General features: G+C 37.7%; 1 protein-coding gene across 5 annotated transcripts in view; it reads left to right on the plus strand.

Annotated features, from left to right (window-relative positions):
* Positions 1–27,667, plus strand: part of ADAMTSL1 (ADAMTS like 1) — a 900,799-nt gene that overhangs the window by 568,599 nt on the left and 304,533 nt on the right. For 4 of the 5 annotated variants that reach the window (XM_036331231.1, XM_036331234.1, XM_036331232.1 and 1 more), the window contains one exon: positions 24,021–24,257. In XM_036331231.1, the coding sequence (XP_036187124.1) occupies positions 24,021–24,257 (237 nt within the window). Of the gene's footprint in view, positions 1–1,552; positions 1,696–24,020; positions 24,258–27,667 lie in introns of all 5 variants that reach the window. The other variant, XM_036331235.1, reaches the window with a different exon arrangement.

A 27,667-nucleotide genomic window follows, 5' to 3' on the forward strand; every position in this document is an offset into this window, starting at 1 on the left:
AAAATTCTGTAATTCTTCAAAAGTATTATGTCTAGGTTATACTGGATTTGGATCTGAATGCAGACCAATGGAGAGAGCTACGATAGTTTAGGAGTACTTAGTAAAAAGATTTGCAGCTAGCAATAACATCCAAGTGAAGAGAGCCAATGTGGACAGTAGAAGCAAAGTTCCCATCCATGCTACAGAACTTGACCATCCATCTTAACCTGTAATTCTCATCATCGAGGTTGTAAAGGTTCATGGCATTCATTGAATTCATCACATTGTTCTTAATGGTTGATAACAGATAAATTCCCATTTGCCAGACATGTCCATTTTTCTCATAGGACCTTTGTACAGCATAAAGTCAGGGCACATTTCTTCTTTATGTCAAGAGTGAAATAGTAACACATGGAAGGAATGAACATTCAGCTACAAGCCTTCCTTGGTCAGAATTTGGAAAAAGAAACCTGCTGGAACAACATTCTGACTAGTGAAAATACCCCTGGAATCTCGACAGATGCTGTAGCAAATACTAACAACTGCAGGAGTCAGTCAGGGAGGCTGCATGTGGGCCGTTTTCCAGCCAAGTGCCACGGCTACGATGGGAAGGAGGTTAACTTTCCCATAGTTGAGTCTTCATTCTGGTAGCTGAAAATAAGCCTTTCTGCTACCGGTCAGGGCCATTTGTTTGTTCACTTGTTCACTTATTCATCCGCTTCTTTATTTTTTTCCAGTTATTTACCCAACACTTATTGAGCATTCAAGTCTTATTCTGCTTTCAGGATGTGAGGAACAGCTGTTGGTATCAATAAAAGAACAGGGTACCATTCTTCAGGGAAATCAGAGTCCAGTAGAAAATGCAAATATGCATCACATTATTAATTAAAATGTTGTAAACACTCTCAGGCAAGCACAAAGTACTAAGAAGTTACAGACGGACCAAGCCTGATTCTCTCACCACAGTACGCCCAGTGCCTACCACCAAGTGCCTGACACTGTGCATCCGAGACTGTGTCCTGAGAAACACAGCAAACACACGTGACAGCTGTGGGATATTTTAAATAGTCAAAGGTAACACAACAAACTTGCATCTGTTAGACCCTATGTGAGCTCCTACATAATGCTGTATTACTTCCCATGATGCCTTTATGAAGTTGGGTTTGCTTTAGTAAAAAGCATTTACTCTGAGAAAATCTATCTGGGCCCTAGCTGGGTTACTCAGTGGATAGAGCATCAGTCTGCGGACTGAAGGATCCCGAGTTTTATTCAGGTCAAGGGCACACACCCGGGTTGTGGGCTCCATCCCCAGTAGGGGGCATGCAGGAGGCAGCTGATCAATGATTCTCTGTCATCATTGTTTCTATCTCTCTCTTTCTCTCCCTTCCTCTCTGAAATCAATTTTTTTTAAAAAAGTATATTAAAAAGAAAAGAAAATTGGTCTGGGACAGGAAGTGAGGGTGGCATTGTCCAATCTGATTTTTTGAGTAAGTAAATATGGTTATTTATGAATAAAATAAAATATCATTTTTCTCTCAAGTTATATGTATTTTTCTTTCAAATATCTGCAAAGTTATTAGAACACAAATACCTGTGAAACTGTTTGGACCTAACTACTTGATAAATGGAGCTGTTGGACTGAGGGGTGCCAGGAGAAAAATTACTGAGACATTAAAGGGGCTGTGAACAGCTGAAGTGAGTAACCTCTACCACAGGGTAAGCACTCAGCACATATGATGAATGAACGAATGAATGACATCCTAAGTCAGGTGACATTTGAGACAAGCCTTTCAAGTTGATAGAGGTTTTTTCCAGGCCGCATTGAGAGAGAGTGTGGTATGAACAGTAGAAATGGAATCCATGTGACCTTCTATGTACCAGGCACTTTTTCTAAGCATGGGGGTAACATTGTGGTGGAGAAAGAGAAGGCCCTGTTCTCAGCAAGTTTATATTCTAGAGACAGAAGGCAAAGAACAAACAAGAAAACTATGACAATTCAGTAGTGAAAGATTATGAAGAAAATAAAACAGGATAATGGGGTAAAAAGTGACCCAGGTGAGGTTGCTCTGCATGGGGTGGTCAGGATTGCTCTCTGAGGCCACCTTGGGTGTCTGTGTGAAGGTTGAGGCCAATGAAGCAGTCTGGCCTATTTTAGGCCCCGGTGGATCAGTTTATGAGGTGCAGTGTAAGGTACGTTGCGAGGAAAGAGGTACTGATTTATGCTGAAAAGTCTGAACTTAACCCCAAGTGCTGTTTTGTGAGGGGCAGTCTCAGCCTCTCCCTATGGGTGATGGGCACTGTTCTGCTTGTCTTCCAGACAAGAAGCAGGACTGCTCTGATTACCTGCTGCTGCGCTTTTCTCTTCTCCCGGTTCCACAGCCAGTGGATCTCAGACTGAAACGTGTAAAAGGCAATAGAGGGATTTCTTCAGTCTGCAGGCCGACGCTCTATCCACTGAGCCAAACCAGTCAGGGCTGAGGGATTTCTTTACCTTAAGTAGGAAGTCAAATGGGAAAAAGATTCTGAGGGAAAGATGTTGGTTTCTTCTTACTACATGTTCAAAAAACCCCACCTACTAACGGGGGCTTTGGAGTGAACCCCAGGCAGCCTGGTGGATCTCCCTGAGGCTGATTCAACTCTCCACTAGAGAACCAAAGAGACTCATCCATGCTTCTCTCCGTATTGACCCGTCTGGCTGAAAAACATGAATTTTCCTTGTATTTTAATTTTCACTGAGAAAGAGTGTTCTCCTTTTAATGTCTGGTAGGACATCTTTTCCAAGTAGCTTTAATAAGACTTCATTTGCACTTTCCTATACATTCATTCATGTAACAAAATTGGGGCCAGGCTCTCCTCTCTGGATTCCACGTGCACTTTGATGAGGGCAGTCTCTGAGAGGCCATCGAGGCAGGTGGGTGGGAGGCTGAGTGATTTAAAGGGCACACTCTTCATCTTCAATCCTGGAGACGGAGGACTGAAAGCAGTATTATATGGCAGAAGGAACATAGGCTAATCGGAGGCCCAGAGCTGCCTGTTAGTAATTATGTGATTTTAAACAAAATTCATTAACCTCTCTCAAGTTCAGCTTTCTTACCTGTAAAAATACTCTTCTTATATTTGTACAAAGAATGTTTGTTAATTCATATTTATGATCATTTAAAAACTGGAAACAAAAGAAGGGGACTGGTTAAATAAATAGTGGTATGTCCATATCGTGGAACACTCTACAATCATTAAGAAGAATAAGGGATCTATATGTATAACCTATAGAGTTCTTTCAAGACATAGAAAGTACAAAAAAGAGAGCAAGTTGTGGAGTAATATCTTTAATGTCATCTCAGTCAGTTTTTAAAAATCCTTAAAAAGAAGTATGTGTGGCTGTGTGACATATCATGAATAATATTTATTTTTTAAATTGAAATGAAATACTACCTGCCTGGGTTTTTATGTGATTAGATAGATGATAGAGAGATAGGTAGATAGATAGATGTGTACATGTATATATGCAGATATGTATCTGTATATGTATATGTTATGTATATATACAGAGTGGTCAGGTCAGTCTTGTGACTGACTCAGTCCCTTCCTTCAACTTCCCCCTTTTTATGGCAAAGTACTCTTTCCAAGAGAATACACTATTTTTTAAGTGAAAATTTGATTACTGTATTTCTGAAGATCAGCCTTACTGTGTGGCATCGTAAGGCACCTCTCCTGACTGTTTCGCCAAATAGCATGTTGCAAGTACTCTGGAACAAGGACATCATCTCTGGCAGATGTGCAGGCTTCTAACCCTTCCTTTGGATGAACTATAAAAAAATAGACTTTCTATACAATGCCCGGTCCTTAGGTCTCTGGCAGCTACAAAGTTTGACTGTAGTTTGGCCAGACACATCCTTGGTCAGAATGGCTGTATATTCTCAGAAACATGTCCCAGGGGCCCAATCAGTGTCCCCCATAATGAGTCTAACTTACCACAAAGCCAGAATGGATGTAGAATGGTGGCTTCACCACTTGTAGGGCTTTGTGGTTTGTGTGTGTGTTTCCCTTTCAGCTTGGAGAAGAATGGCTGTTGCTGAAACAAAAGGATGTGCTGAGGGAACACATATTCAGAAACATCCCAATTTCCCTGACTTGGGCCACAGTTCTTTTTCTCCATGCTGAAACTAGATCATAAAGGGAAATAATCTGCAGGAAGTAGGAAATGATAAATGACTTATTGTTTCTCTGAGGACAGAGTTCCTCTCCAACCTATGATAGCACTAATGCTCACGTAGCTTTAACCATCTTGCAAATGAATTAATCCCTAAATGCAAGTACACAGCATGCCATGTGGATAACTGGAGGTTGATTTTGGTTCAAAACCCATTATTTCTTTTTTTAATAGTTAAACACTGAGCAGGCAGAATAATGGTTGAAAAATATTTCCAGCAATTATTCTGGGAAAACAAAAACCCTCATATTTTATGACTAACTGTTTTATCATTTGTGGCATAAAGAAATAAACATTTTTTTAATGATTCACAGATTCCTTCATTTGGTGGATCTGGTGGATATAGATCTCTCGGCAGTGCTGGCTGCCAGGCAGCTGGCCAAGTTTTTTGGGTTTTTCCTCCCCAGTGGGTTGGGCCCTTCTGCTTTTCTTCTCCCCTGGGCCTTCTTCTGACTGCTGCACACATTTCTTTTCTGTTTTAATGCTTTTTCTGACATGTCTTTATCGGACCCCTCCTAAGTCCCTCTACTCTTCCTTTCTCCTTAATATGTTCTCAATTTCTTATCCTCTGCCTCTACTTTTTACTCTCTGGGAGTGGTGCGTTGGGAGCATGACTCTGTGGAGAGGACACAGGCTTGCAAGGTCTGCTGCTCACTCACTTTGTGGTTGGGCAAGCGCTCTAACTTCTCATCGCCTCCGTTCCCTCAACCATGAAGTGCAAGTAAGAGTAGTACTCACTTTACAGTATTCCTTTACAGGAATCAGTGCAAACACCTGGGGGCACGGTGACTTTCATTCCTTCTTCCACCTCATTTTGGCAAAGATGAACAAGCGATGGTCTTCCAGAAAAGCCAGCTTCCCCAATTCAGGACAATTTCTCCTGTGTCCATTACTCAAAGTAATATGAAGAACTCCAAATTGTTGGGGAAGATGGAAAAGGAGATATATTAATACAACTAATTTCTGCTCATTGGCATCTCTTTGATGTATTTAAAAGGCCACAGGGAACTTCCCCCCCTAAGCTGATCATAGTTTTTCCTAAGCACGCATCACCCCATGGAGACTGACTGTCACAGGGAATGTTGCAACACCGGGAAATGGCCTTTGAGTGATGTGAGCTGACCTTCCTGAACTAAAGAGTTACATGGTCCAGTTCACAGATGTGTTGCTGAGAGATAATAAATCAAATTGACTCACATAGCAGCTATTTTCTTGTGGTTGTTAGCTAATGTCCAGCAACTACTATCCTGAGGCTGATAATATGATGGGAATGCCTACTTGGTCAGCCCAAAACTGGTTTCCTTTAATGTTGTCATGATCATTGCTGTGTTGAAACTCTGATGAAAGAAGCTCAGCTAGACCTTTACTGAGTGCATCTTGTTATTAATGGCAGAGTACTGACTTGGTACACTTTTGATGAAAAAGAAATCCTTCATTGATTCAACTGATAAAGAGGATTAAGGATCATTTTCTCGAGTGTTGGGACTTATTAGATTGAGAAAAGCTGAGATAAGCCCCATCTCCCAGCTAACTCCATGACCTTGGGCAAACAGCTTTAACCTCTATGTGCCACAATCCCCCTTATTGAAAATGACTAAAACACTGATCGTAAACCTCAAAGGGATCCTGGCAAAGTCATGGACTTACAGAATATTAACATTTGAAAGAAACTAGTATATTTTGGGTATCTGACATGTGCCAGGCATGGTGCTAATGACTTTTTAGTCCCTAATTCATTTAATTCTTACAACCACCTTGAAAAGTGAGTATTACCCTGACTTTAGAGATGAAGAAATGTGTGCATTTAAAGAGATGAAATGGTTTATCTAAGTTACCGAACTAAGGAGTAGTGCTGAGAGACTTGTATAATACCCAGCCAAGGCCCATACTCATTTCTCTATAACACAAGAGGGTGTGTAGATGATCTAAACAAACCCCCTTAGCAAATAACAGAACTGAGATACAAAAAAGTTTAAGGCTCAAACATCTTTACAACGTATGATTTTTTATTTTATTTATTAATTTTTTATTGATTGAGTTTAGAGAGGGCTAGGAGGGAGGGAAGAAGAGAGAGAAAGGGAATGAAACATTGATTTGTTGTTCCACTTATTCATGCATTCATTCATTGGTTGATCCTTGTATGTACCCCAACTAAAGATCGAACCCGCAGCCTTGACAGATGAGGGCAACACTTTAACCAACTGAGCTACCCGGCAGGGCAACATATGCCATTTTAAAGAAATGAGATATCCAAATGAGTTTACTGTAGCAATTAGACTTCTTCAAGTCTGGAAGTACATGAACTGCTGAAATGTTTAATTGTGCAAATTAAATACCACAGAAATGCAAGTATCCTTGCTAAAAACATCCCAAATCCCCTCCCCTTTGAGCTTCTTCACCTGTCAAGAGGATATAAGTTTACTGAGTCAAGAGTCCTCCAAAGCTACTTTCCCAAGCCCTAGTTTCTGAATTGCATAAAATGTATGCTGGCCTTCGTGACCCAGATAGAACCTTGAAGCAGGCATTTGACAGTGGCTTCGAAAAAGAAGTTACTACTGCCGATCTTCCCTTGGCAGAGCGCCTCTTGGAATGAAACCAAACAAGCTGCCTTGAATAGGTTGCTAACGTGAAAATACTTGTCCATGCGCAGCCCTTTTTCTATGAAATTACTAATGATCAGCAGAAGCAAATCGTCCGATTAACATCAAGAAGTGTTGAAACTCAGCAACGTAAATTCTATATCTCTCCCCCCCTTCCCCCAGGAAATCACTCCCAGACCTTTGTGCCGAGGCCTATGAGCTGGGGCCATTATTTGAGTAGCTAATGCACTTTTGTGCCATAGTATACTTCGAGGAATCTTGTTCTTTGTGTGTTTTTCTTTTCATTCTAAACATTCTCTTCCTTCTCAGGGAAGATTGTAAACTTTAAAGAGGTTATCTTTGAGGTTTGGCTATATTTTCTTTATAGATTTACTATGAGCAGAAGCTACACATGACTCAGAGTATATTTAGTTTGGGTTTCAAATTCAGTTTAGAGTTTTGAGTGAAATATGGTCATCCCAGAAAGAGGGGCAAAGAGGCATCATTTAGGTTTCTTTTCCTTTGAATCTTCATTGAGCAAATACGCTTCAAAACGCATTCAAAACCAGCTTTATGTAAGTAGCATCATACTTATCCCGCCATATATTCATCCCAAACTCCCCTTCCATAACAGCAGTTCTTAAATGATAGATTACTACATTTCACGTGTAATGTATAACTTGTTGAGTTTTCTTTTACTTCCTTTAAAATGTTGCTAGGAATTATTGACTTTGAATTTTTAAGATATTAAAATTATTTAGACAAACCTTTCAATCCTTATACAACTTAGTTTGAAAACCTTTTTCAAACGACTTTCTGTGGAGCCACCCTGACATCACTGCTGGGTGAGGAAGGCCAAGCAGCCAGGTCTAGGCACACCACCACTATTTCACCCCAAACAGTTCTGCTTTCACTTGGCTTATTAATTAGCATTCATAAACAGTATTTGGGGAGAAATAATTCGGCAATAAAATTTTTTTTTAAAGTTTGAAAACCCCGCTTTATCTTATCCCTTCTAAAGTCTTCTAGGTTCTGCCTGATGTTTCTAGGGAAGAAATTCTCCACCTTATTTCTTGGAATAAGTTGATGCATCCTTTCCTATTACCATTTAATTTGATTAGACAGTTATTGACTATATGCAAGGCAAATGAAAATGAAGAGATTTGTATAAGACAGTTTCTACTCTCAAATGTTTTGCAATTGAAGACAGGAAAACAAGAAAGAAAAAATACAGATATTTCTAATCGAATGCAGGATCAATATGCTTGGCGGGGGAAAGCATAAGGAAAGAACTAAGAGGACTTTTAATCAATCTATGATCCCCTCTATTTCTAAACAAGCCGCAATGTCAGATAAAATATAAAATGATAAAAATCAATTGCATAGCCAAGTTCAAAAGCAAGACTAAAATGTCCATGAACCAAAAATGGAGCATGAATGCAAGATGGAAAGCAAGGCAGATTTCACAGGCTTTTTGGCTCCATAACTGGAAGGAAGCAAAGATGACAGCAGCTCAACTCCTGTGGGATAACCAGTGCTAAACTTAGGGGCACCTAAGCCATGCAGAAAACTCATCTCACGGGCTTAGGTCGGGCTCTCTGTGAGGAGAGAGGCTGAAGGTTGTTGCTATTGTTGATGTTTTAATAATGACCTTTTGCCTGGAATGAGAGCTTTATCTGAAATAGGAACTAGGGAGGCTGGTGGGCAGCACATTTATGAACTGAGAGACTTGCAATTTCCTCATTATAAATTAAAAGCCAAAATTCCAGTATAGTAATCTGATTCTGAACTGGGAGCTATGGGAACCACATGGAAATCATCACAAAACTACTAGGTGAGAGACGTTAAGACCGGAAGAGAAGCCTGGATTACCTAGGAGGGCCTGATCTAATCATGTGGTGCTGTAAAAGCAGAGAACTCTCTGCAGCTGGCAGCAAAGAGGTGGGAAAAGAATTTAGAGAGGCTCTGAGCACAAGAAGACTGTCGGGCACTATTACTGGCTCTGAGACGGAAGGGCCATGGGCAAGGAGGCCCAGAGAGGCCTCTGGGAGCCTGGTGGTCTCCAGCTGGCAGCCAGCGAGAAAAGAGGGCCATCATCCTACAGCCCCAAAGAACTGAATTTGACCAAAAACCCAAATGAGCTTGGAAGTGGATTCATCTCCCGACTCCAGAAAGCATCCTCGCCCTTCCAACTCCTTAATTTTGATCAGCCTTGTGAAAGAAACTCTAGGGGAAGGACCCAGTTGAGCCAGAGTGTACCTGGGCTTCTTTCTGTCTTTCAGAGTTGTGAGGTAATCGATTTAGCACCTAAGTTTATGGTAATCTTTTAAGGCAGCAATACAAAACAAATACTAGTGAGTAAACCAACTACTGACCATAACTTTGTTTTTATCTAATGTATATACATTAACAGCACCTCCATGTTTAGAATGTATTAAGATCCATATTATATTTGGGAAGAGGGTAAATTATAAAGTTGGATTTTAGAAAATTTAAAATATGTATTTAAAATTTTAAAGTATCTATTAAAAGAATAAAAATACAATCTATAGTTTGCAGCACAGGGAATACTAGAAAGTAAAGACGATCTTACCAATTTACTAGAAGTGAACAAAAAAAAAAAGAAATAGAATAGTAAGTGGAAAATAAAATATTGTGTGATCAGACTTTACAAGGTAATGCCAAAGTTTTCTACAGTGACTGTTTCAATTCACACTTCTACCAGAATTATACCTGTTCTCTTTGCTCTATATCCTTGCCAATGCTATGACTTTCTACATTTTGTCTGATCTTGTTGATGCACTCCTGGAACATACCCAACTTGGTCATATATATTATATTTTTTGTATACATCTGGTTTTGGTTTGCCAGTATTTTGTTTAGGACTTTTGCATTTGTGTTGATGAGTAATTTTCTTTCTTGTACAATCCTTACTGGTTTTGATAGGATGAATTGGGTAGTGTTTTATCTTTATGCTAGTCTTTGGAAGACTTTAGATTGGTATTACTTAGAATTTGCTTATAAAATCATGAATGAGGTTTTTTTTGTTTTTTTTTTAGGAAAACTTTTTAATTACTCACTGGGCTATATATATACAAAGTGTAGCATAGTGGACAAGAGAATGAATTTTGGAGCCAAATTATCTAGTTCAACCTCAATTTTGATTTGGTAGCTGTGTGAAAGTCATTTAACCTCACTATGCTTCAGTTTTCTCATCTGTAAAATGGAACACATAAGGTTGTTGTGAGGATTAAATTAGTTTAGATATATACAAACTAGGATTTAATTAGTTTAGGATTAAATTAGTTTATTAAATTAGTTTAGATATATACAAACCATGTAGCACTGTGCCAAGTATGTAATCAAGTCTATGTACACATTAACTTTTATTATTGTTACTTCTGTTTCTTTTTTAATAGTTTCTTATTTTCTTTTGAGTAGTTTTTTCTAACACTGTTTTCAAATGTATTGACAAAAGCTGGTCATACTTTTCTGTTACTATCTGTTTAACTCTGACTATAACTGGCAGTTGTCTCTCCTTTTGCATCACTAGTAGTGTTTGTTTGGGATTTTTTTCCCCTTAATATTATAATTCAATAAAGTTTGTCAGAAGTTTAGTTTAATAGTCTTTTCAAGTATCCAACCTTGGGCTTTGTTGAGTCTATGGTTTCTGTATTTTCTGTTTCATTGATATTTGTATTATTTTCTTTCATCTACTTTTTAACATTTATTTAATTGTACTTTTTTCTAATTTGTTAGGTTTGATGCTTACAGTGTTAAGTTTCAGCTTTTTTTTTTTTTTTTGCACATGTAAATGTTCAACTAAGTACAGCTTTGTCTGATTCCCACAGTGTGATAAAGGTCATTTTTATTACTATTTAGTTCTAGGTATTCTAAAATTTTCATTATGATTTCATCAAGTTATAACTTATTTACAAGTCTGTTTATTAGCATCAAAATAGCTGGCAGGTTTTTAATCTCTAACCATTGCATTGTGATCTCTTAAAAAGTATCTTTCCATTCTGTTTCTTTGAAGTTTGTTGACGCTTGCTTTATGACCTAATAGCCATGTGTTCTTGGAGAGAGCATGAGTATAACAAGCGTTTAAATGTGTTTTCCAAACGTCCTACTTCTTCAGTGATTTTTTTTAACCTGCTTGAGAAAAGGATTTAATTTGCCAATTTTACTTTGTGGTCTTTTTGAACTATTTAAACCTTATTATATAGACATACATTTTAAAATAATTTTATCTTCCTGGAGAATTTAACCTTTACTCATAATGTAGTGACCATCTTTGTTAGTAGCTTTTTGCCTTAAAATCTGTTTGATCTGATCTATACTAATAAAAGGGTAATATGCTAATTAGACTGGACATCTTCCAGACAAAGCCACTGTGGTGGGGGCCAAGGCAGAGGCAGTTAGGGGCAATCAGGCCAGCAGGGGAGAGCAGTTAGGGGTGATCAGGCCAGCAGGGGAGGCCAGTTAGGTGATCAGGCCAGCAGGGGAGCAGTTAGGGGATGATCAGGCTGGCAGGCAGAGATGGTTACGGGCGATCAGGCTGGCAGGGGAGAAGTTAGGGGCATCAAGCCAGCAGGCAGAGGCAGTTAGGGGTGATCAGGAAGGCAGGCAATCGAGTGGGTAGGAGCCAGTGGTCCCAGATTGCAAAAGGGATGTCCCAGATTGGAGAGGGTGCAGGCCAGGCTGAGGGATCCCCCACCCCATACATGAATTTCGTGCACCAGGCCTCTAGTATTAGTATAACTAATCCACCTTTCATTTGGTTAGATTTGTTTAATACATCTTTTTTTGTTTTTATTTTTAACCTTTATCAACTTTATGAGTGTCTAATACAAACATTTTTTTGTTGCTCTCTGATAATCTTGACTTTCTCCAACCTGGTTGCATTCATGATAATTAATGATAAAACTAGATTTCTACCATCTTATATTGTGATCTATATTTGTCCTGTTTCTTGCCTTCTTTAAACTATTGAGGCTCTTATTTTCTTATTACACTTTTCCCTCTCCTGGTTTTAAAGTTATATATCTGTTTCTATTATTTTAGTGTTTACTTTAAAGGCTATAATTAAATAATATCTATACTAGCCTATCCATCAATTCAAGCCTGTTAAAACACTTTACTTCTGGTTACCCTCTTCCAGACATATGTGCTTTTATTGTCAAGTGTTTTAGCTCTATTTTTATTAACCCTACAGTTAGATATTTTATATAGTCAATGCTTTCTATAATAAGTTCATCTTTATTAACCCCACAGATTAGATAATGTATATGGTCATTGTTTATTTAGAGATACCTGAAAATATTTCTGAAAATTTTCTTTGATCCATAATCTCTCTTAAATCATAGATATTTTTCAAGGCACATTTTTCCTCTATCTGGAATACATCCTTTAGAAATTCTTTTAGTGAGGATTCAATAGAAATAAGTTCTCTTCTGTTTGTAAAATATCTATATTTGGTTCTCTTAGACATTAGATTTACTATGAAAGAATATCTAGGTTGACAATTACCTTCTCTCAACACTTTAAGGCTAACTGTCCATTGACTTCTGATTCCTATCATTGCTACTGATAAGTCAGCTGTCATTCTAATTGTTCTCTGTCTTTTCTCTTGTGGTTTTATTTTTATCACTAGCATTCTACAGTTATCTATGATCTGTATAGGAATAGATCACTTATTTATCCTGTTTAATTTTCATTTGACTTTCTGACTCTAGGAATTTGTATTTTTAATTATTTTTGGAAATTTATTTTTCCCTATATAATACATATTTTCATTCTGTTCTTCATAGTTTCTATACCTTTGACTTTCTCTGCTATGATTTAAATAATTTCTTCAGCTCTTTATTCCATTTAACAATTGTACTCTCCCACTCCTCTAATATGCTTTTCTTTCTATCTATTAGTATCTAAAGACATTTATATTTTTTATTCATCTAAGTTCTATTTTATTCTTTTAAAAATACACCTGATTAGACTTCTTCTTTTATTACATTCAACATGCTCCAATTTTGAATTATATTCTTTTTTTCTGTAATCCTATCATTAGAATATTATGGCCCAATACCTGTCTTCCCCCTTTAAATTGTAATTATCATGAAGGCAGAGAGTATATCTGACTTTGCACTATAGCCTAGTGTTTGATAAGTGTGTGTCTCTGTTTATGAACATATATTATTAAAAGTGAATAAGAAAGCATTGTTAGTCATTCAAACCTTGTTCTAGATAAGTTGAATCAGTGTCCTTTCCTCCCTACTCTTACCTGGTACAACCCTCTCACTGGAGGAAGTGGACATTTTATAGGAAGAAGAAAGGAAAATCAACTTTGGAGCAAAATGCTCTTCAGAGTGAGGCTGGTGCTCAGAGGCTGTGTGTTAAGTTTTGAAGGACAACCTGAAAACACTGAGTTTCAGGAGTCAGAAAATATATTTCTCTAATTCTTTTTTGGTTTCTTAAAATATGTCTTTAGTCCAAGATCAACAAACTAAGAAGTATGAGCACATATGAACTAAGTTGAGTGTTGTCATCCATTAAACTTATAACCCAGTAAATTTGGCACATGATCTTGTTTGATTAGACTCATATGGTAAGACATTAATATAAGTCACTTTAATTAAAAATATGTTCAAACAACTAAGTAAAGTAGTTCTAGAGGCAGCAAGGCAGTGGGAAAGACGAAACAAGTACTGTCTCGGATTCCTCTGGAGCCCCCACCCAGAGCTGTGTAACTCCAGCTCCCCCCTCTATGGTGTTGTTAATAATAGTAATGCCTAACAGTTATTGAGTGTTTACTATGTGCCAATTCTGATTTGAACATTTTACTTATATTAACTCATATCCCATTTGTCCACAGAACCACCATATGACAATACCAGCCACCATTAGGTCAGGATGACTGTTAAGGCCCTAGAGAGGTCTTTTTATTTTTTTAAGAGTTGACTTCTTTTGCTGTGTTCAGAAAGTAATGCCCAGCAGTCCAATTTATGGCTGTCAGTTGAAAGCTGGTAAGAGAAGCATTAAAGGAGCAGTTATGGACCCATCCCCTTATGCAGGGTAAAGAGGAGGTTAGGGATGTGGAAAAAGAAGGCAGAGGTATGACTGGGGACATCATGGAGGTCCTAGGCCCTTAGGAAAGGAGAAAGGAAGGAAATTGAGGAAGGGAACTGGGAAAAGGTAGCAAACAATGTCTAGGTCCCACTCAACCAGAATATCCTGAGTAAATGGAAAGTGGACTCCTTTCTCTGGTTTTATGAGGGAAGCTTTTACTCTTCCCTGCAACAAACTATAGAGGGTCTCCAGTAGACCCAGGGTACTGCCTGAACCCATTGGAGAATAAACTCCCTCCACTACTTCTTTGTTTTACTTGCTGCTTTGTTCTGGTTCTATGGCTATCAGATTTTTCTAAAATAATCCAGTTTTCAACTATGCTTCTGATGTTACCATAAGTAACATCTAATTTATCAAACATGAGTTCTAATGTTTGGTTTGGAAAGAATCATCGCCGTACCCATGATGACGCTTCCAGAAACCTGAGGATACTTTTTTTTTTTTTTTTACAGGATCGGTTTATATAGTATTAACCATTAACTTGGTTGTTGGAATAGGAATTCTGATCTAGAAGTTGAAAAGAGATGAGTTAAGGAAGAGAGAGTGGGCCATTAAACTTTCCATTTTATCCACAGTAACCCTACTTCTTTCCCTCATTCCAAAGTCTATGAAGAAAGACCCAGCTAATCTTCACTGATACTGTGGACAGCCTGAGAACACCTTGTTTTCTCTCTTTGGAAGATGTCACACAGAGAGCATCATGTGTCTTGCCAGGGTGACTCGCATTAGTGGTCATGGTCAGAGTCCCCCATCCAGAGAGGAATCCTGCTGAGAGAGGAAAGACTATTCCATTCCATTGATTGAAGGACAGATGGTTTTCTCCTTCACCCATTGACCTGGTGTCTTCTCCCATTGGAGAGTGCCTTCAATCCTAGTATCATTCAGCAGGGACCTGCCTGGATAATAATTCAAGTAGAAGCTTGACCTCTGCTTTGCAGGAACTAACTGGGGTGAACCTTAAATTTGGTACTACAAAGAGCTTTCCAAAATTGTGCTCAGATATATTTCAAGTCATTCATGGGACTATATTACATGCCTCCAAAAAGGAACATTAATTAAACACAGTGCCAGGAAAATAGACAGTTGTCATGATTCAGGGAGAGCCAAAAAGAAGTTAAGCCTGCAGGCAACGATCAGGTGGTAGTTATAGACTAAGGGGGAGAGAAGGTGAAGAGAGAATGCTGCGGTCATCTCTAAGTTGTCTGGCATGGTATTTACCTTTGAATTGCTCTAGACAGTGTTTCTTTCCATATTTCCGCCAAGTGACTGGCATCAGCACCTCATGTTCCAGGAGACAACTTCAGTCTACATATTTGTCCCTTTGTAATATGTCAATCCTTATTATTCGTTCTCACAAATAAATGGAAACATAATGAACTTGTTATGCTACAGACCTAAGAAGTAGTAACAGTTGAAGTATGTATGCACTAAAATGTTTTTCCTATACTAGTCCTTCCTTCCTCTAACCTGACTCTCCACCACAAATATTTTGGTAAATGCAGCCTGAAAACAAACAAAGAGTGTATAATTTTGAGTTTATAAAATGAAATCATATGCCATGTTCCAAAAAGGACTACAAATTACCACTTTAAATATGCTAATTTGGGGGAGGGAGGCAAGGGGATTTCTTGAAGACGAGGATTAAAAATAGTGAAAAGTCAGAAATGCTGATTTAAGGAAAGATACTGCTAAGCTGGAGCCAATTCAAAGAAATGGACTAAAAATAATAAAAGTCCTCAAGGAATGAATATTTTCAAAATTGAGAGAATTTAAGAGTCTAACATGACAAACTACAACCAGTCCTACAAATACCTCTGGGGAATTGGATTCCAAAAGTCTGCATTGTTCAAAGGGAAAAAAATAAAAGGACTGAAATAAAAGCTACTCAAAGAAGAAAAAAAATGAATTTTTAAATGAAATGTTTTAAATGTTTTTCCTTAGGCCAGCTTACAGATGCCTGGAGACATTAAAAAAAAAAACTAGCCAGGCAAAACATTTTTTTTCACATAACAAGCTTATCAAGTAAGGAGGGTGGGGTTAATGATTTATTATATCATACATTTTGAATCTCTGATGTCTGGACCTGAATAAACACATTGGAATGGTCTGGAGCTGTTTAATATACCTGTTACCAGTGTTCACTTAGTAGACCCAGAGTAGGACACACCCAAAGCTTGAATAAACTAGAGAGTTCTATATTATTTCACATGGTCACCAATCTGTAAAGCTGTTATTTTATTGAGCGTGAACCTGATCCATAGTCAGGTGTTAAAATGGTTAATGATTAATTTTCATGGGCACTTATTTCCCTTCAACATATTAGTTTCCAAAAGTATTGACAGTTTAAAAGGAAAGTCAGGAAAATTTGTGAACCTTTTATACCAGGAGAAAATGAAGCAGGGAGAAGGACTATTTCATATATCTTGTAGACGTGAAAATGGAGTGTCTATCACAAAGAAGTCTGTGGGCATCTTATAAAAAGGAGGATGACTGAGCCAAGAATGACTGGCAACACCCTCCAAAATCGACCCCATTTTCTGTTTCTTCGCACTCATAGTGATGTGTTAGAGATTTAAATATTATGTTCTTGAAACATAATAGAGTTGTCTACACACAGACTGTCTAGACAGGGCAGGGACTATGTCTGTTTAATTTCATTTTACATAGCAGTTAGCAGTCTTGCACAAATAAATGCTTTTGATGATGATGTTGATGTTAGCATAAGCAGGTGGCCAAAATTTGGGGATAAAGCTTGATACCTTAACATTAGTGCTTTATAGAGCATGCATGCACTGAGTGTTACATAAAATTTACCAATGTCTGGCGATTTATTGAATAATAAATTATTTCAGCACATTTTATGTTTCTTAATAGTGCCCTGTTAAATTTGTTTACATGGAGGATGAAATATCAATCTGCCTATTCAGAAAGTAGGCAAGAATCCCTACTCAATTTTCCTAGTGTCTGAAATGAAAAGTATTCTTGTAAATCTGTATTTTAGAAAAAGAAGAAAAACATTTAGATGCTCCATTAAGATTTTCTAAGATTTCTTGATTAGAAAGCTCTCAAGATTCAGATTTCCTGCAAGAGTCACGAAAAACAGAATTGTGCAATGAAAACCATGACTTGTGTTTTATTTATTCAATGTGTTCGTTGTTTGTTTCCAAAAACAAGTATTTGAGTCCTTGTATATAATAGCAAGCCAAGCAGCCACAGATCCCTGTCCTCCTGATCTTATGCTTTAGTGGAAGGAGACAGATGATTTTTAAAAAAGCATCATAAGTAAATTATATGGTGTATTTGAGTGTGATTAAGTGTGATGGAGAAAAGAAAAGTTGAGAGGATGATAAAGAATCTGTAGTGGGAGTGGTGTTGCAATTTTGCATGGGGCATTCAGGGCAGTTCTCATTGAGGAGGTGATTGTTGAGCAAAGACTTGATAGAGGTGAGGTCATTAGCCACTTGGATTCTGAGCAAAGGAAATCCCAGGCAGAAGGGAAAGATAATGGATGTGTCCTAAAGTAAGTATACTCCTGGAATGTTTAAGAAGTAGCTGGGAAGCCAGCATGGCTAAAGCCAAGTGAATGAGGAAGACAATAGGCGGGAATGGGGCCAGGTCTTTACCTCTACTGGAGATGAGGATTTTGGCTTTTCATCTGAGTTAAGTGGGGAACATTATCGAGTTATAGCAGAAAGGTGACAAGATCTCTTTCTGCTTTAATAAGACCCATCCTGGTTTCCTTTTTGACAGAAGTTCATAGGAGAGCAAGGGCAGGAAAAGGAGGATCAGTCAGGAGACTGTTGTAATAATGCTGGCAAGACATGATGGTGGCGTGGACTAGGTTGTGGTCAGATTCGGCATAGTTCTGCATATAGAGCCTATCTTTCCTGGTGGATTGAACGTAGGAGGCAAGGATCATTCTATGGCAGTAGTTTTCAAAGTGTGGACCCCAAATCAGCAATATCAGCAACATCTGAGAACTTGTTATGGATTTGAATTCTTGGATCTCTCCCCAAGTCTACAGAATCAGAAACTGGACGCAGGGGCCCCAGCAATCTTGTATTTTTAACAGGCCCTCCAGGTGATTGTAATGCACGCAAGTATGAGGACCACTGCTGTAAGAACTAGGGCCTGAAAGATGGAGTTGGCATTGACTATGATGGTGAAGGCTGCAGAGGGAACAGATCTGGGCGGAGGGGGAGAAGCAGGGGTTCAGGTTTGGACAGGATGAGTGTGTGATGTCTTAGATATCCAGGTGGTGAGGAAGCAGTTGTATGTATATGAATCTGGAGCTCAGGAGAGAGGGTCTGAGTTGGAAATAGAAACGGAAACATCAATTATGTTTGTGCGAACAAAAAATTACATCAGTGAATATTTATTCTTCACTGGTTTCATCTTAACTTTGAATAAAAGAAGCAGAAAGACAAGTAATAAGGACCAAAATACAGTGGGGCCTTGACTTACGAGTGTCCCGACTAACGAGTTTTTTGAGATACCAGCTGTCTCTCAGCCGATTTTTTGCATTGAGTTGATAGAGTTATTTGAGTTAACGAGCTCCTTAACGAGCTCAGTCTCGGAACGAATTAAACTCCTAAGTCAAGGCCCCACTGTATATAAAAGAGACAGCCACCATCTACCTATTCAAGTGTGCTAAGAGATTTGAGAGCTTTAGGGAGTCTATTTTCTAGAGCCTTCTTCCATTTATTGCAGAGGAACCTTTTATGGTAATCTTTTTCTATTTTACCGTCCGTACATTGAGGTTTCCTAATATTTTTAAGGTAAAACTTAGAACCAGTAAGATTTTATAAAGTCACTAAATAGCTGATAAACTTCTATACATGTTTACATCATCAAGTGGCAATCCAGACTTGCTGAGGGTGGAGTAGATGCCTCACTAAACAATTCTCATTTTGTTTTCTTGCACAGTAACTTTATGGAGGGAGAGTGATTAAGATAGGGAGAAAGATAGAATTTAGAAGAACAGTTGCAAGATATGGAAATGCCCTGAGAAGGACATATTCTTCAGTTACTACTTGTGGTTACCTAATATATCATTTCCAGTGTTTTTTTAATACTATGGGGTATTAATATTGACTCTACAAATAAGACTATAGAATCAGAATATGACATTTATACCAAGACGCTGATAATAATTTCAATGAAACAGCAAAATTAGCAGAAAAGGCAAACCACTGAATATTTCAGAAGAAAGGTGAAACAGAGGGATGTCCCTCAGGAAGCAGAATGGCTTCTCTAAAAAGAGTTTCTGACCTGAATTTATATTCTGTATATTTTTTCAAAACCATTTGAAAGGCCTTTCAGATGCTGCCACCTTAGCTGCTGAGATACAATCTTTTGCATTTCACCCTGTGAGTCCCCCTTTGTCCCACAATGTAATCTGATCCACCTATCACCATCAGGGGACATCTGGGATCCATCTTATCTTTCCCACTGGCTAGTTGATTAACCAGAAAATGTTTTGAATTGGATTCCTATATGGCAGGACTCCACGGACTTTATGAATTATGATAGGAACATATAAAAGGCCAGATTTTATTTTTGTGCTTTTTAAGAAGAAAACTCTTAACACGGTTAGGACTGAATTTTTAAAAATCTGAGAGAAAAAATATATTGTATGAAATGGCCAAATACAGTAATTCATGGGATTATCTGACTATTTTTAATAAAATATTTTTTTTCAGAGTGAAAAAGTCCTAGCTCAGTAGCCTAACCCAGAGTTGCCAATCCACAGATATATTACTGTTAGTTGGAAATAGACAAATGGCCAAGAAACATTATTTTGCTCTCTCTTGCTCTATTTCTGCTGGATGGTACATCTGGAGACGTATGAGAGGCTGGAAGGTGGGGTCTTTAGTACAGTGCATCCTTCCCACAGCATGTTTTATGCCAGGTCCCTGTGCAGGGGGGTGTGTGTGGGGGTCGGGGGGAGGATGTGTTTGGTTCAAATAGACATTAAACTTTCAGTGATTTTAATTGTCTTCATCATTATTACCTACGAGCCAAGTTCAGTGCCTAAACATATACATAATAATTTATTTGTTTTCTTCTTTGTTTGAATTATCCAAATTGAAAACTCTTGATTTCCTACCACTAAGGTTTTATTAGAACAGAAATCTCACATTGAATATATTCCGTACTTTCAGTAGACCCTAAGGCAGTGGTAGGCAAACTGCGGCTCGCGAGCCACATGAGGCTCTTTGGCCCCTTGAGTGTGGCTCTTCCACAAAATACCACATGCGGGCGCGCACGTACAGTGCGATTGAAACTTCGTGGCCCATGCGCAGAAGTTGGTATTTTGTGGACGAACCACACTCAAGGGGCCAAAGAGCCGCATGTGGCTCGCGAGCCGCAGTTTGCCGACCACCGCCCTAAGGAAAACCACCTGTCTTGGTCAGGACTGATGACTTGTGCGATCATAAAGCATCTCTTCAGAAGCTGACATTTCAAAGGTGATGCCCAGGATAAGGTGCTAAACATTTTTCAAAGCAGTTAGAACATCAGTTTCTAAATCTGACTGTTAGGAGGATCATTGGTTTCACAGACCGCATTATATTTTAAAACTTTGTACATGGAGAAACTCTGCTGTGATGATGCCCGTGGGACAAGAGTCTGTGATGACTTTGCTTGAGTTTCCACTTCTGCAGCTGGGTGATCCCAGAGGCATCGGGAGTTCAGCGAGTGTCTTGAACTATGCTTGGGATGTTTTGGATTCAACAAAAGAAACTTTTGCCAAACGCTTCTTTCCTTAATTTTTAAACGTGTATTTCAAGGGAAATTTGATTCATATGTTTCTAATTCATTTACACTTAAATCATCAAAATGTTATTTTGTAAGAGCCACTTGATGTCCAAGAAGCTTTCTAAACCTGTTTTATAAGTCTTCTCAAGTCCTTTTTCTTAAAACAGGAAGTTGCATTTTGCCAAGTACAAATAAACTCAAACAGTAAAAAGGTTCAAGTTCAGTTTCTAACTCTGAACTCCAGGTTTTAAGTGCATTCTCAAATTAGCAACATATAGTTAGCCACCCCTACAAAAATATGGGTGGAAGGAAAGATGATAGTGATAAAAGTCAAGTTAGTAACATAAATTATTCTCAGAGATGCATCTCCAGTTGTGAAAGTTCATAAAACCTACAGCACGTGTTCTTCTAGCTAATAGGTGCAGGTGAATCTTGAACAGGAGCAGTTGTCTGCTTGTTGGTTCTCTGTGATATGTCTAAATAAGTTTACTGCTTCTGTCACAGAAAAGAAAACCAAAAAGTTCAAATATTTTAACTTCACTTTACTAATTTTACCTTTGAATCTTATATATTTTAGTAAAGATGGGAAGACTCATATATTTTGTTGAACAAAAAGGACTCATGAGAGACTCTGTGGGCGTTTTATGTCTGCACTAAGATGATGTAACATCAAATTAAAAATGTAATTGATACTCTTTTCTTGGAATTGGATAAATGCAGAAAATTCTCTCTGTGTATACCAAGACATCTCTTCATTAGATATTATCCTTATTACTGTAATGCAGAGGTAATTCAGCCTGGCCCAGAATTCCCTGTAGTTGGTTCACTTGTATTTATAGATAAAGAAGGTAAAAGTAATTATGAAAGGGGCCGGGGACCACTCTAAACAATTTCCTCTATGTTATGTTTTATTGAGTCATTTCAATATTTCTTCTGTGCTGTCAAGTGATTCTTGGGATGAAAGGTAATATGCAACTGAAAACACTTTATTTAAACACTAGAGGCCCAATGCACAAAATTCTTGCAAGGGCCTTGGCCCCCCACCACCGTGGTGGCCACCTCTGCCTCGGCCCCCGCCTGCTGCGGCTTTGTCTGGAAGGAAGGACATCTGGAAGGACGTCTGGTCTAATTAGCATATTACGCTTTTATTATTATAGATTATTAATTAAACTATCCTTTCCCTTGGAAGCTCTCGTGCAGTGGCCACCAGGGAAACTTGCTGACTGTATGAAGCTGGTTTTATTAAACTTGCTAATAAGCAAGGGGTCCCTGTAGTGTCTTAGATGAAAATTTGGGGACAAGGATAGTATTTTGGGGGCTATGATTAGTCACAGGGTTCCTTTAGGACAGAAGCTAGTAAGTGAGGTTTAGGCAGAGACTGGTAAGATTTGTCATCTAGGAAAGTTGCATTGTTGTTGTTGGAAAATAAATCCAAAGAGTTCATGTTAAATTCATTTGTTTGTACTTTTATCTTGGAATACATGGTCTGAAAGGAGCTGGTATTGAAACACTGACAGCTAGTTGTGTTACCTGTCGTACAAATTACCTGTGTTGTGATTCAGAGCATAGTTTTGCAGGTTGTGGTTTTCATTTTATTTCTCACAACAAACAAGTAAATATCACAACAACGTATAACACGCATTTATCTTTTTAAAACTTTTAATATGTAGCTCATCCTTAAGAAATTAATAAGTAATGAATTTTAATTTTACTTTTTCAGGCAATATTCAAAATCACATATGCCTTGCGGAGTACCTATATCTATATCTGTTTCTATATCTAAGTTTTAGAAATTCTTCTTCTTCTTTAGTACTATGTATTAACTCTGAGAAAATATGTAACGCTAGCAATAATATGCCTTTGAGAGTTTATATTATATTTTGATCTATTTTTGTTATGCCCCATCTTGTCAAAAAAAATTTATGCTTCCCCAAATATTACAGCCTTATATGCTATTTAAATACCACTAAAATGTGTTAAAGTGTCAAAAACTCCATTTTATAAAGTAGATTAATGTTAATCTCAGAATGCTTATTTAAATGTAAGGAGTTTTTCAGAGAAAGAAAACTTGTATAAGAGAACTCTCAAAAATGATAAAGAGCACATGCTCATTCTGTATTTCAGATACAAACTAGGACAAAAGCCTTTCTACAGATGGATATTCTGTGTAGTTCATTCTAATCTGAACACATGGTGAAAAAAATGGAGCTATCAAAACTGGTACAAGGGATAGCCAACATTTGCCTTAAAGTTAAATCATATTTCCTTTCAAATTTACTAGATAATAGTGATTGCTATAGTTTTACATTTTAAAATGCCCTTTATAAAATGTACATTAAAACATTCTTGTTTTCCTCTGGTCTTTGCCAACATTATTTAATATTCAAATTCAGAAAATCTCATTCTCCAACTCTCTCTCTTCAGTGGCTTCATTAAATAGCATTAGCTACCATGTACTATCTTCCTTGTGCCAGTATTTGGCCAACATGAGCTCATGAAATGCTCACAGTGAATGACCTTGAGAACTGAATGCTATTGTCGCCTCTGCTCCGAACATAAGGAAGCCTAGGATCAGTGAGACCCACGCTGTGCAGCCACACTCCCATCTGAAGAGGATATCTGTACCTTTCCACTCTGCCATGCTGCCTTAAGCTAAAGAAATCCATGTATACATGCTATTTTCACTTTTTCTGTCCACCATGTTTAACTCTAGATACTGTGCACCCTAAGTTTCAGAGAAAAAAACCTCATGAACAACCCCACAAACATTTTTGAGTGAAATTACCATAACTTTTTGCTGTTTTGGGGCTAAAATCTTGTCATAGCTCTTGATATCAAGAGATGCTTTCAGCTAACTCTCTGATTTTACTAAGTCCTACCTAAGTTATAAGGAAATAAAAATGATATTGTAAGGTGGAGGAATCCATGGGACCACTAAACATCTTTCCAAAAATACAGTGGGGCCTTGACTTACGAGTGTCCCGACTAATGAGTTTTTTGAGATACCAGCTGTCTCTTGGCCCATTTTTTGCATTGAGTAATTTGAGTTAACGAGCTCCTTAACGAGCTTGGTCTCGGAACGAATTAAACTCATAAGTCAAGGCCCCACTGTATGTTTCAAGGTGGTTACTTTCTAAACTAATATCAATCAGATCTATTTCAAGCTGGCTTAGTTCCCATTTAACTTCAGTCAGAAAAATATACTGCAAGCTGATTGCTTTCTCAAATCTACACATTCTTAGGGCCAAATAATCATATGACCTCTTGGATGATATGACCAGAATATTTGCTTTGTTTTCTAAGACCTTGAAAGACCACATGTGTGCCCTTCTCAGCCTGTATTTGTCCCTCTCCACTTCCTTCTCCAGGACTGCCCACCAGAAGCAGGTGATTTCCGAGCTCAGCAATGCTCAGCTCATAATGATGTCAAGCACCATGGCGAGTTTTATGAGTGGCTTCCTGTGTCTAACGACCCTGACAACCCATGCGCACTCAAGTGCCAGGCCAAAGGCACAGACCTGGTTGTTGAACTCGCACCTAAGGTCTTAGATGGGACTCGCTGCTACACAGACACTCTGGATATGTGCATCAATGGTCTATGCCAAGTAAGTACTGGCTTCTTTTCATTCTGTTTTTCCAGAGGGTTTGAGTGTCTTCATGTCAATACCTTTCCCATCGCCCTGCTATCTGGATCACTCAGCGCTACTTTTTATTGCCTGTATAAAGAATGACAGATTTGAAAATTGAGGTTTAATTTCAGTTAAAACTACCAGTGTATTTTGTGTTTGGGAAATGTAGGCTAGAATTGTTTTTCTTTCCTTGAGTCTCACTTGAATATGAAAGAATAGAAGTTCTTAAGTACTGCATATCATTTTTAGATTAGACTCTGAAATTGCCTCTACTTTGGTTGTCTCTAAAATATGTTTCATGTATGTGTATTTATTTGGAGGCATTTATTTTCATTTACTTAGAGCTTCAGAATCACTCAGATGAAGTTGACTCTATAATCTCCAAAATGTAGAAAACCTTGTTCCTTTATTGTAACTGTACCTTTGTTGAAAATTTAGGCAAACTGTCCTGAAGAAGTTGGCAGTGTCAGCTAGGTCAGATGTCAGCCAGGTAAATCTTTACAACAGGATGGCAAAGAAGTTTGATTTCTGGTATCAATTTATCAATGTCTACTTTGGGAGGGGAGTTAGGCAGGTGAAGGAGAGTTAGTATGATTGCCATCTTGATTTTAAAGTCGACTCTTTGGATTAGGATGCCCAGCCTACTTTTTGGAAAAAGCAGTTGCTGTATTGTCCTGGGTGCTATATATACTTCACTATATAATTTCATATCTCACAATGTAGACATTTTGAGAACCTTTGTCTCTCCCTCCCAAGAAGTCATTGGTGGGATTTTTCTCTCTTCGGAATCTCTAATGTCCCAACTAGCAATACAAGATTTAACATAAAATATGTCTTAGTAATTTGTTGTTTCAAATCCACAGGTTTATTTAAAACTTAAATCTATATTCAGATATAAAAGGAATAACTGTAGTGTGAATTACTACAAGAGATGTGGGGTGGCCTGCAAGGTATCATGTCTCTGAGAGGGAAACAGACATTCTAAACCTTCATGAGGTCTAGAATCCTGAGACAGGGAAATTTTGGCATGTCTAAACACTACTCAGGATATGGGGTGTTGTTTATATATCTGAAGTTTTCTTTATATACAAGAAATATGTAAAGTTCAGATATAAATTTGAATATAGAATCTTCCTATTTTAAAGCTAAGAAAGGCGTACGAGATTATCTAATCTAGAAAGCAATATATTTAAACATCATTTCTTATATTTGGTGCTTGCTTCCTTCTCTAGAATTCTGGGTGCCATTGGAATGAAATTATGGGCTCCACAAAAGCTTTGGGAACAATAGAGAATTGAAAAGCATATAGAAAAGGAGCTTTGTTGTAGGGAATGGCAAATAAAATAGTAATAATTCCTTATGCATGTATAGTGTTTGAATAAAGCAAGACAGATTCCAATTTTGTAAATGAAAAAAATGAGGACCAGAGAAGTTGTATGATTTTCTGAAAGTTGCATAGTTGGGTATGGCAGAAATGGGACTAAACTCCAGGACTCCTGATATCTACTTTAAAGTTGTTTGTGCTATATTATGCTGACGAATGAACCAAAATTAACAAGACCGGTCAGTAAATTAGGTTTCATTTGTTTCTGTTTGCCTGGGAGTTCAAGGTTGTATGTCTTTCCCCTACTCTAATCCTGCCAGCTGGCCTAGTTTACCTTGGCAACGGAAAGGAAATCTTATATCAGCAGCAAAATAATAAATTTTATATATAGTAAATATGAAATGATAGCGCTGGACTTTTGGTTATAAATATAAGCATACCTCCTTAACTTAGATTCGTGTGAGTGTGACTTGTTAGATTTAGAGGAGAATGTAAACTATACAATATCTGTAAAGAATTGTGACATCCATAGTAATCATGTTCAGTTATTATTATTGTCTTCATTTATTTGTCTTATTCGAGGCGATGAACGGCGATGAAAAACACAGATTTCATTTGGTCACTAGCAAGCCTCTTGGCTAGAGAGCAGGGTATCCCCAGGCACACCGTGAGGAGAGAGAGTTTGGAGGAAATCGAGGATACACTCAAGACTATCATAAAGTGAGTGGGCAGGAAAGAATGCTAGTAGAGAAAAGACATAATCATAGCTCAGCTTTAGAAAAATTAATATAGCTGCATTTATGGGATGCTTGAAATGGAAGGCCCTGGAGGCAAAGCGAGCCGCTGAAAAGGATGCTCTGAGCAGCCAAGGTGAAGGCAAGCAGGAGCCTCAGCCAGGGCAGTGACAGCGGGAGCAGAGAGGAAACTAAGTCTCAGGCCAGGAAGGCGTTTTCATTTTGATTATAACTAGGGTGGAGGGTACAAAGCAGTAAATAAAATCAATCATGCTCAGGGGATCAAAAACTACAACTGATATGAATTGGTCATGGATACAATTTTTAATCCTTGCTTCCATTACCATAATAGTCTTGTGTTTTCATTATTAAAACCTACTTGCATTCTATAAAACTTCTTAAAGAAAGGAACAGAAAACAGCAAGATGACTGGAATAAAAGTAAAACTTTGAGGTAGAATACTGCTACCTCAAAAGAATTTAAAAACGTCCTTTAAATGTTTAAATGTTTAATTTAAATGTTATCTGTTTATTGGTAATTAGTATGCTCAGCCTTTGGTAAGAATTACTAAGAAAAAGCCACGTTTTCATATTTTTTAAACAGACAAAAATCTTAATGCTGACTTAAATATGCAGTTTTTATAAACAGCTCTTCCTAGTTCCCTGAAAAATTCACCCCCCCCCCTCTATTTTTCCATCTCTTCTATTTATACCCCATTTTTTGCTCTTTCTGGTTTTATTTTAGTCTTATTATAATTTTTTGTAAATTGCCGCAGACATTTTTTGAAGAAGTATATAATGCAGTTTTTCTTTTATAAACAGTAAGTGATGAAACACCCTCAGAAATTAGCACAGATGAAGCTTATGGGAAAATTACACCAGGCTTTTTGTTTGTTTGCTTGTTTGGATTTTTTGTAAGAGTATAATAAATATGGAAGACAGTTGGTCTATTGACATTTGTTAGTAGTACTTGAAGAATACTATCGTAAAAGACATGTGTTAATTAATAAATAAACAAACAAATAAATACAATACCTGTGTTTGTGTAACTACATATAGAACAAAATCTGGAGGCAGATATTCCTGAGTGTTAGTGATTACTTCAGGGACATTTGATACCTTACATTTATTCATTTGAATATTGTTTCAAATTTTTTTGAGGCTAAGCAGATATAAATTATAAACTGTAAAGGAGCAAGCATAGTCTGACATTGATAGAAAATGACAGCATAATTGTAGATATTTGTCATTTATAAGCACCAATTATTTCAATTATACCTGTTTAATACTCAACTGAGAACCAGTTTTTCAAAATTGGGCTTTTAACAC

Source organism: Myotis myotis, unplaced genomic scaffold (genome assembly GCF_014108235.1).
Source record: "Myotis myotis isolate mMyoMyo1 unplaced genomic scaffold, mMyoMyo1.p scaffold_m19_p_12, whole genome shotgun sequence".
Lineage (NCBI taxonomy): Eukaryota > Metazoa > Chordata > Mammalia > Chiroptera > Vespertilionidae > Myotis > Myotis myotis.